Source organism: Colletes latitarsis, chromosome 11 (genome assembly GCF_051014445.1).
Source record: "Colletes latitarsis isolate SP2378_abdomen chromosome 11, iyColLati1, whole genome shotgun sequence".
In the NCBI taxonomy this organism is placed as follows: Eukaryota; Metazoa; Arthropoda; class Insecta; order Hymenoptera; family Colletidae; genus Colletes; species Colletes latitarsis.
In genome coordinates, this window is record NC_135144.1 from 25,119,879 (window position 1) to 25,131,085 (window position 11,207).

An 11,207-nucleotide genomic window follows, 5' to 3' on the forward strand; every position below is an offset into this window, starting at 1 on the left:
CTCTAGAGGCCAAAATAAGACGAAAATCAAGAATATCAATTTCTTGACTGAGACTTCGTTAAAAAGTTATTAACAATTAAAAATCAAAAATTTCAAATCGTTTTGGAAAAATTATTTTCAGTTGCAGGGGTCAATTTTAATCATTTTTGGTCATTACACATACCCCCGAAATTCTGTGCATTTTCTAGAAAAAAATTCGAGAAAGTGTGAAATTATTCGATGGAAAAAAAATTTCAAATCGTTTTGGAAAAATTATTTTCAGTTGCGGGGATCAATTACAATCATTTTTGGTGAATAGACATACCCCCGAATTCCTGTGCTTTTTCGAGAAAAAAATTCAAGAAGGTGTGAAATTTTTCGACAAAATTAAAAAATTTCAAATCGTTCTAAAAAAAATTATTTTCGTTTGCAGGGATCAATTACAATCATTTTTGGTGAATAGACATACTTTCGAAATCCTACGCATTTTCGAGAAAAAAAATTCAGTTCGGATGAAACTTTAAATGTTAATAACTTTTTAACGAAGCCTCCATCAACAAATTGGTATTCTTGATTTTCGTCTTATTTTGGCCTCTAGAATTCCCCATTAAAATGTTTCCCATTAATCAATATTTTTATAATTTTTGTTCTTTTTGAGGCAAATTAAATACAAAAATATAAATCATATTTTAATCGACATCGATTTAACTTTAATTACTAATTATTTTAAAAATTTTTACCTTAATAATCAATATTAAATCATCGGTTCACCTCTCATAACCTAAAACTTGATCGTTCAGTTTCTTATTTTTCATTTGTTATGTTCATAATAACGGATTTTTCTTTAAACATTTGAAATCGACATTTTTAAAACTAAAATATGATAAATTGAAATTACGACAGGGCATTTACTCTTTTGTTAAAAGAAATTTTACTGTAGAAATGCATTCGTTTAAATTGTTTAATATCGAATGTCTATTTAACCTAATTTGGAACATTCTAGGCGATAGCGAAACAGATTGTGGTTTTACTTACATTTTTAAATCGTGATCGTCACGGTATTAAATCTACCTTTCGCAAAAGGTTGACAGTGTCGACTTTTACGTAACGATCGGAGAAGGAATCATGGTTGAACAAAGAGTACATGCCTGAAACTTGTTAAAAATGCATCCTCGCGTGTCGGTTCCCCGACATTTTTACAATTCGTGTGCTCTTCGTCACGAAACGTACGAAAGCCCCGGCATACGCTGATTTTTAAATAACATCCGTCACGTGGTTCTTTCAGGGAATTGATTTAATCATCGAATCTTATCGCAAGGATCGGTAAAACGTAAAACACTGTCGTAAAAACGAAGCGGGCATTCAGTTTACGAACGTTAATCTTCTAAAGTAACATCTAACATTAAACGTTTAATTTGCCTTTTTCGTTAAAATAATCGAAAGCTCTAATTCCACGTATAGTTACATAAATTGATAAAATGGATCGCTACTCGCTGGTTCAGAAGCTTATTCGTCGTCGATTATTTTCTGCTTCTTGAAAAAGATAAATTACACTAAATCCAGTTGGAACATGTCAGAATTATACTGTAGTGAGGTTGGATCAGGATTTGGAATCGGTAATTAAATCACAAATCACTTTAACAAACATTGCTTGGACAGAGGGCTGTATTTTTTCATATATTAAAATGAACTTTTACAAATGCTTAACGACGAAGTTATTTTCAATTTGCTAACATTCCTTTCGATAAAATAAGTCATATTTTAGTGAATTTATTGACTGTAAGTAAAATACATTCGATACACTTGTACCTTTTCCCAAATTATATAATTGAAAATTCGAGTATTTTATTTTATATAAAATAATTGTACAACATATAAAGTATTACTAACAGTACACGAGTATGTAAAATACACGCTGAAATCTGTGATCTCTAATTACTCATTTCCATGTAGTTATCACCATTATTGGGCAATAGTAAAATGTATTTGAGAATAAAAAAATGCACCTTTTCATATAACGATAAAACTTTAATTATATAAAAACATTCAAGTAGTACATCTACGCACTCGCCTAACCTCTAATCTGCATCAACTCTCAACCGCCAGTTTCTTCTTGTCTTCACCCCATTCGTACCAACTTATAACTAGTTCCTAACCTAAATAATGAATATATCCCTATGTATACAGTAAAAAGAATCTTTGACGTATAAAATGAATAATGTGTTTCCGTAACCGTGAATAATTTGCGCGAATCGATCGCCGTTGAGTGGTTCATTAAATTATTTTAAGTAATTTGACGATCGTTATCGACAGAAACATTAAATAAGGCAGTGCTCCCCGCTTCGGTAGATAGCTGCGTTTAGACTATAGATTCATACGTCGAGCAAACCTACGTCGGCCACAACACATCGACTGAATTGTGGTCATCGTTGCATAACTGAGTGGGCTATTCGCGATGATTGGATAGTTGTTCGTTTTTCCACTCGTATTCATCGGTGTCCTTTGTCGTCTGAAGAAAACCAACTTCATTACACACCTTCATCGACGAACAGTATGAACACATAACAGTATATGTTGTCTGAGTGAATTATTATCAGACCTATCGAAAATACAAGCAACATAATTCGTACAAAAGTCGCTTAACTTCATAGCGTCAATTTTTTTGGGACTATTACCTGCTAAAATTAATTAAATTAATTTCTTTAATTCTTGTTAGATACGAGTATTTTTTGTGCACTTATTTGTCCCATGCTCGTAACAACTAAACTACGATGCAATACTTCGTAACAGAATTAGGCAAATTTTACCACCGAGTAACAAATATAATATTTAAATTAATTCGTAAACTAGTTATCAATTATTTTCATTCGTAAAGGACAATATTAAAAATCGACAATTCTTCCTTTAGATCGTGAGAATTTGAAAAGTGAGGAAAAACAGTTACTGAGAGAATTGCAACCATGGCTGTTTAAATACATTTTTCATAACTTTCCCTGATTCCCATATTTACTCCTAAGAATGTGTGGAGACATGTTATTAAAGAATTTTTCATTCTCGTATTGAACTTTATTTTATTGAGAAAATGAAGACCGCCCTGGGTGATACAATCTCTAGCTACGTTACTGTGTTTCGCGCGCCTGGAAGTCGGATAACAAGACGAAAATCAAGAATTTTTTTCTCGGAAATGCGCAGGATTTCGAGAGTATGTCTATTCACCAAAAATGATTGCAATTGACCCCCGCAACCGAAAATAATTTTTCCAGAACGATTTGAAATTTTTTTTTTCCGTCGAAAAATTTAGACAATTAGATTTTCGGTAAGGAATTTTTTTCTCAAAAGTGCGTAGGATTTCGGGGGTATGTGTAATGACCAAAAGTGATTATAATTAACCCCCTCAACAGAAAATAATTTTTTTAGAATGATTTGAAATTTTTTTTTCCGTCGAAAAATTTCACACCTCGAATTTTTTTCTAGAAAATGAGTAGGATTTCGAATATATGTCTATTCACTAAAAATGCTTGTTATTGACCCCCGCAGCCGGAAATAATTTTTCCAGAACGATTTGAAATTTTTGAATTTAATTGTTAATAACTTTTTAACGAAGCCTCCATCAAAAAATTGATATTCTTGATTTTCGTGTTATTTTGGCCTCTAGAATCCCCTATTAAAATTTTTCCCAGGGTTGGCGGAAGACCCTGTATGTTAATCCAACGATCGAGGTATCAAAGTTTCGATTCGACTTTATTTTAGGAACGAGAAGCTGAAAAAATAGCAGAGGAAGCGGCAGCTATGCGTGACGTGAAACTGGAACTTCAACCCGCGAGAATTCCAGACAATTGGCAAGGAAACAATTTCCATCGGTATCTGGATACAATAAATGGTGAGTATCTAACAGTTGCAGGAAGAATGATCGATAAAAAGTAATGCATTAAATGGTAAAACCGTGCCATTGTAACGAATCGTATATGAAATATTCAGGTATCTCGATGAATTATTAAGAAACACTTCTCTTTTGAACGCAACTACAAATTCATTTTAGAAGTAAATTTTATTTAATAAAAATAGAAAATTTATTTTTTAGAAAACAAATCTATCTTCTATCTAACTAACAATGATAAATTGTTCAGACGTTAAAGTTACTTAACTATATTCAACTTAACAATGATTGATCTCAAACATTAGTTTTTACGTCTATAATGAAATTTATTTTCAAAATTATCAAATACTTATTTTTTGATCGAATGATCAGGACTTGTGGAAGCATATAAAAAACGTGTCTAATAATTAATCGCTAATTCTTTTCAGTAAAAATAATATACAATTCTTATAATTTAATTATTTAATATCACTGAAGTATTAAATAAGTTAACTAAATATATATTATTATAGCACAATCTAGTCGTAGTCGAGAACATCTTACTTCAATGTTTTTCTTTTTTTTCTTCATCGAATACTACCATATTTTTCATATAAATTTAAAAATTATTAATAATTGTTTGGCAATGTTATGCAATAAATTTTTGACGCTATATTGCACGATATTTAGGTACTAAAATGATCAGAAAGGGAGAAGGAAATATATTATAAAAAATATTATTAAACGTCTTACATCACTTTTGTACAAAATTTTTTCGAACGATCAATATTCAAAAACGATGATAAATTCTGTAATTTATTGTATAATATGCTTGTGAATGGCCTTGTTGTGACTGATGCTATTATAAACATTATGTAAGGGAAAAACTAATCAGTATAAAGTGATTCCAAGCAAAAGACAAGCATGAGAGAAACGAATTTTTCCACGACGTTCGCGGTAGTCAAAATGTTTTTACTCATAGTCAATGATCCCATGTTCACATTCACCAGCAAGGAACCACAACTTCCTCGTTATTTTCGGCTTATGGCTGTTTTAATGGTTTGACCGACGTTCCTAGTATGTGTACTCTATATGTACATGTAATATTCAATATGCATTTTTCCATCGGTTAATCCCAAACTTTTAATTAGAGATTTCTTCATAGTTACATGTTATTACATTTGAAAAGAACAAGTAGAAAAAGGACGGAACGAAATGGACGTGCATACTATAATTACTCGGGTAAAGATGAAATTTTATCACGAAATTAAAGAAATTTAATCATCACTGATAGTGTCTATATTTATTCGATTCGAATAAATTAAAAACTGCTGGCTGAGCACAATTATATTTCAAAATACTACTAAAGGAATATAAATTTTAATACTGTCCATCAATTTTACCAAATTAGCCAATTTTAATATACGATACTTGTAAATATTAACAAACCCATTCCCGCAAAAAACAATGCCAAATATCACACTGAAAATATAATTTTTTTGTATCAAAAATATACACTATTCGTATATACATATTATCAGTACTTCTTTGCTTTTGGTTGCAAATATTTAACTGTATAAAACCTTCAACGTTTGAACTTTTTACTGCAATTAAATTATATTCTCTTACGCACCCTATCAATAAAAAAACGAAGTCATTGTTCTCCGCGTTGAGAGTAAAAAATTTCACGTTATAAGTTTAGAAAGCAGGGTTTTATGGTTGTAGTTACCGTGGCCCAAATGGATTATTGGGTTTTAATTTTCCGGTATAAAAAAAGGCTGGTTATCACTGGGTTGGACCATTCTCGAATTCCGGTGAATAGAAACGCGCAGGCGTCGTTGAAATCACGCCTCCTCGCAAAGAGGAGTTCACCCGCAACCCCTTTTCGCGTTATTACGAGCTCTAAGACCCACCCTCGTCTGATATCAAGGCAACCCTCCGTTTCCAGTTAACACTCCAGTCGCGATTAATTACTCTAATTAATTGAAACTCCGATCTTCCACTGAACCACTCGTACCGCGCTAATTACTAATTACTAATATTAGAGCGCCACAGTCCGAAATACCTTGAGATTACGCAACTTAGCAACGTTTACTATTTCCATTCTGCTACGAATGATAATTATTTCCGTCAATTTTCTACGACCATTAAAATCAGATATTTGGGATCTGACGAATTGCTTGTACCTTCAGAATCTTTCATTTGGAAAAAGAGTTACGCAATCTGAGTGATTTACACAAGTATATTCAATAAACTTTTATTTTTCCGCTGACATAACCTCTCCACATCAACTCTAATTGTATTATTAATTATCAAAGCATATGATTGTTTGAACTTGGTCGTTTGACTTGAAATTTCTATTAAATTATATTTTATGGTAAAAATATACTTTTTCCTCACTGACATAACCTCTCCATATCAACTCTAATTGTATTATTAATTATGGAAGCATACGATTGTTCGAACTTGGTCGTTTGGCTTGAAATTTCTATTAAATTATATTTTATGGTAAAAATATACTTTTTCCTTACTGACATAACCTCTCCACATCAACTGTAATTGTATTATTAATTATCGAAGCATACGATTGTTTGAACTTGTTCGTTTGACTCGAAATTTCTATTAAATTATGTTTTATGATCAAAATACACTTTTTCCTGACTAACATAACCTCTCCACATCAACTCTAATTGTATTATTAATTATGGAAGCATACGATTGTTTGAACTTGTTCATTTGATTCGAGATTTCTATTAAATTATGTTTCATAGTAAAAATACACTTTTTCCTGACTGACATAACCTCTCCACATCAACTCGAACTATATTAATAATTATCGAAGCATACAAATGTTCGAATTTGGTCGTATGACTCAAAATTGCTATTAAATTATCTTTTATGGTCAAAATATACTTTTTTCTGACTGACATAACCTCACATCAACTATAATTGTATTATTAATTATCAAAAGCATACAAATGTTCGAACTTGTTCGTTTGACTCGAAATTTCTATTAAATTATGTTTTATGATCAAAATACACTTTTTCCTGACTAACATAACCTCTCCACATCAACTCTAATTATATTATTAATTATCGAAGCATACAAATGTTCGAACTTGATCGTCTGACTCAAAATTTCTATTAAATTATGTTTTATGGTAAAAATACACTTTTTCCTGACTGACATAACCTCTCCACATCAACTATAATTGTATTATTAATTATCAAAAGCATACAAATGTTCGAACTCGATCGTCTGACTCGAAATTTCTATTAAATTATGTTTTATATTAAAAATACACTTTTTCCTCACTGACATAACCTCTCCACATCAAATCGAACTATATTTATAATTATCGAAGCATACAAATGTTTGAATTTGATCGTTTGACTGGAAATTTTTATTAAATTATCTTTTATGGTAAAAATATTATCATTCCGGATGCAGAGTATATTTTTGTCTCGTTTGTGATGCTTGAGGGAAACGTGATTCCCCGTAATTGTTTCGAAACAATGCGTTTATCTCGAGCAAACCGATAGCATCGGTTGGCGTTGGAGGATCGATCTATCCTTTAATCGTTATTGATCGAATACATCGTTCACGACTAACTTTTCAATTTTGTTTGGCTTCCTCTGAGGCCGGGTTCATTACTCGTCCAATTTAAATGAATAAATGAAACGGTTTTTCGATTTTGTTTGTTTCCTTTGATTTTCCAGAGGGGCGTGGGATTTTGTTAACTTTTAACAATGATGATTGCAGGAAACGAGCCGACGGAGAGAACGGGCTCGGATTGTTCGGCCTGCCGTCCACGAGGTATATTTTACAGGCAGATCCATAGTCCGTCTGCGTCCGCTAATTAATCGCCACCGGTGCGGTGACAAGAGACAGGAACAGTGGGGAAAAAGGACAGAAGATTGAGAAAATTCATGGTGAGAGTGACAGACAGAGAGAGTTATTCAAAAAGATATTGTAAATTAGGGGTCTCCGTCTCTATTCATGGTGACTCGGTGAATCACGTTACGTTAATTTATTTTTTTACCCCAACAGTTACAATCGTTTTATATTTTTAGGTTAGGATGTATATTTTCCCTCCGTTTTCATCTTCAGTAGGGTGGTGGCTCGATCGAAGAGTGATTGAAATTTTTCTACCTAATTATTCAACGTACAATTACTATTCTGTTGCATAAATAAAATAAAATTATTTTCAGGGCTTTGAACGACAGGTAAAACAGAGTTCTACTATAGTTTCTTGGATTTATCTTCGATTACATATATTTCTATAGTTTTGAAAATACATTTAATTCACAGAAATTGAGAAAGTTAATACATAGGAAACGAAAGGGTATATTTTTATTTCCGTTCGGTGAATTAATTTATTTTAATTTTCAAAAATCATCAGGATTTTGATAGTACGATTGAGCATTCTCTGTATTATAGTAAGTTTCATCACTGAGCATTGTTGATCATCGTGTATAAAAGTATCGGGTACCCCTATTGTAGAGGATGGTTTTATATAATCTTCCTGTCTTTCGAATTCCGATTTCCGTGCTTCTGCATTTACGTGTTCGTATATTGAGAAATAATAATCGATTTAAATAAATGAAAGGCGGTAATGGAAACGACTGGAATCGAGTATTGTCAGCATTCAAATACGATACGTAGAAACAATTAAAATGTATACATATATTTATCTAGAATGTTAGAACTCCTGTTTTCATTCTTCACATTTATACAATGCACAAAGAAATCGATCGTGATTTTTATATTGTATTATTGTAGCTGCGTGTACGTAAATTAATTCTGAAATTAATGCGATATCATTACACAGAGAATGTGAACGAGAAGTACCGTGATTCGCGATATTTTTTTGTGCTGTAGATTGTATGTACAAAACAGTTATTCGCAGAAACGTTGCTAAAAACATATAAATGTTCGTGTAATTAAATTTTCGCGCGATCAGGCGTGTGACGTCGCCTCCAATGCTCGCCACCAGAGGGGTCGCGCTCTCGCAAGCGATCGACCGACCCCGACGTGATTAATATGGCGTCGCCTCCCACGTTCGCCACAGTCATATTGAAATCAACGAGTTTCGCGTGACGCTCAGTATTTGTATTTAAATTATGTGGATAGAATACTTAAAAAAAATTATCAGTTCTCTGTGACCATGCAAGTAGACATAATCACATTACATTTCACGTGTACATGGAATTATACCGTATTATATACCGTATTATAACGAAGCTTAAGAAGAATTTCACACACTTAAGCGTGCAAATGGCGAAAAGTACAGGTAGAAACAAATTTCCAATACTTAAGTGATACTTATATTTATCCCTAGAATAAATATGAATTTTATTATCCCGAGAATGGATAGAAATGTTATCGAATGAATCTCCCGATTCGCAGGAATATGAAAATCTTTCAAAATCAAAGATTTCCTGTTCGCGATTGTTTTAGATTTATTGTAAATATAGATTAATTAATTTTTAATCCGAAGGTTCATTCGTTTGTTAATCCTTAATACAAATGAAATTTCAGTGATCTGTTTGCACCTGTTCGTTTCTACGTAATTTACGGTGACGAGCAAAATTGTAAACAATATATAAATACTAAAATAATTCTAATATATAATAAATATGTGGATCCTTGTTAAATTATTTTCATTGTTCTATATCTGTAATATGTACATTGTACCTAAAAACACAAGTTCCTTCCTTTCGTTTTTTGGTTTGTTGTATAAACATCTCTTGATTTTCCAAAATAACCATAGATTTTTCTCATCTTTACTTTGGATTTATGTAATTTAAGAATGAGGTTCAGTAAGTAATTTAAAAAATTGTTATATTCCCCCCCTAATTTATGTTTATTCGACGCAAGTAATCCGCCATTTTGTGTAGCCACGGTTTGTGATTAAAATCTCTACTCACCCTTTTAAAAACATATTTAGTGAAATTTGAACTAACGAATAATAGATGGACAGATTTTAATTTGTTACTAAGATAAAAATTAGAATTTTAATCATAAAATGAAACAAAAAATATCTACTATTCATTTATAATTCAAATATAATTTGAACCATCTTTAAAATTACTATACTGGATTTCTTAAGAATATAGTTACTTGTTCCAAATAATGTTTGAATGAAAAAGGACAAAATAGTCTAATTGACTACTTTTTATTTAGCAGCCATGATAAGTAATTAAACGTCTACAGTTTTGCTCGTCAGTGCATTTGCACAAACATGTTCCCACGAAATTTCATTTCAGCAATAACACTCTGTGCATCAGCACGGGATTAAGTAATTAATTTGATGAAAATATCCAAACGGTATGTATAAATTTTAAGGTTACGTGCAACTTAACCTCAAAATTTAGACATACGCTTCGGATATTCTAGTGCGTTTACGTGGTACAAGGTGGATTCGTTTGCATTGTAATACTCGCTATATTTAATGCACCGTGGATGCAATGCGGCTTGAAATTGGTTCCTGAAGTCGGATATACCTTGCAATATACTCTTTATTATTATTACCTACTTGAGCGAATGGTTGCACCGTAGCCAACGCTTCTCCGCTAGAGAGAATCTCGAAAATATCCAAGAAGCAACCGTTTATGCAGTATACGAACACTGAGGGTTTACGTCGTTGCTTCTGAACGTCTACTAATGGATATGTATAATACTTTTAATCGTTCGCGATAATCCATGTCGCGTGCAGCGTTTAGTCGACGTCGAAAGTCTGATGAGATACGATAACACCTATATTCCCGTCAGTCGCTTCGATTTGGAGATCTCGAAGAAAGAATAACCGGATGTTCTTCCGAAAAGCTCTAGGGGCAGATTTACATCAGATTTTAAGGAGGATCAAGGAACAGGATCATAATTAACAAATTTTAACTTCGGGTACATAACAATTTCCAAGATTCAAACACGACCATTTTGGAGAAAAAAATTCAGTACTGGTGAAATTTTAAACGTTAATAACTTTCTAACGAAGCCTCAATCAACAAATTGGTATTCTTGATTTTCGTCTTATTTTGACCTCTAGAATCTCTCATTAAAATTTTTCCCAGGGTTGACCGAACACGGTGTATAGCCTATGATGCATAGGATATCTAACCTCAATTTCTATAGAATGTCTCACTTAAAATTTACCTATCTTTTTTTCAAGTTGCATTACACTTCAATTTCAGTGATCAAACATGATTATCTTACGACATTTCGATTAACAATCCCTAGATAAATTATTCTGTAATGTATCCCATAGAAAATAGGTTTTTATATCAAATTTTAGTTTTGTTAGTTTGCAGTAAACTATTCTAATTTAACTTAAATATGTCTGAAAGTATTAAGTTCCCGAAGCTAAAATTT

The 11,207-nt window shown here is 32.1% G+C and overlaps 1 protein-coding gene across 1 annotated transcript in view; it reads left to right on the forward strand.

Moving 5' to 3' along the window:
* The window catches only part of Fuss (SKI family transcriptional corepressor fussel), a 47,493-nt gene extending 39,615 nt beyond the window's left edge, over positions 1 to 7,878 (forward strand). Inside the window, exons 6-7 of the mRNA XM_076778321.1 lie at positions 3,730 to 3,859; positions 7,599 to 7,878. Coding sequence (XP_076634436.1) covers positions 3,730 to 3,859; positions 7,599 to 7,699 — 231 coding nt within the window. The 3' untranslated portion in view covers positions 7,700 to 7,878. The remainder of the gene's footprint in view (positions 1 to 3,729; positions 3,860 to 7,598) is intronic.
* The last annotated feature ends 3,329 nt before the right edge of the window (positions 7,879 to 11,207 follow it).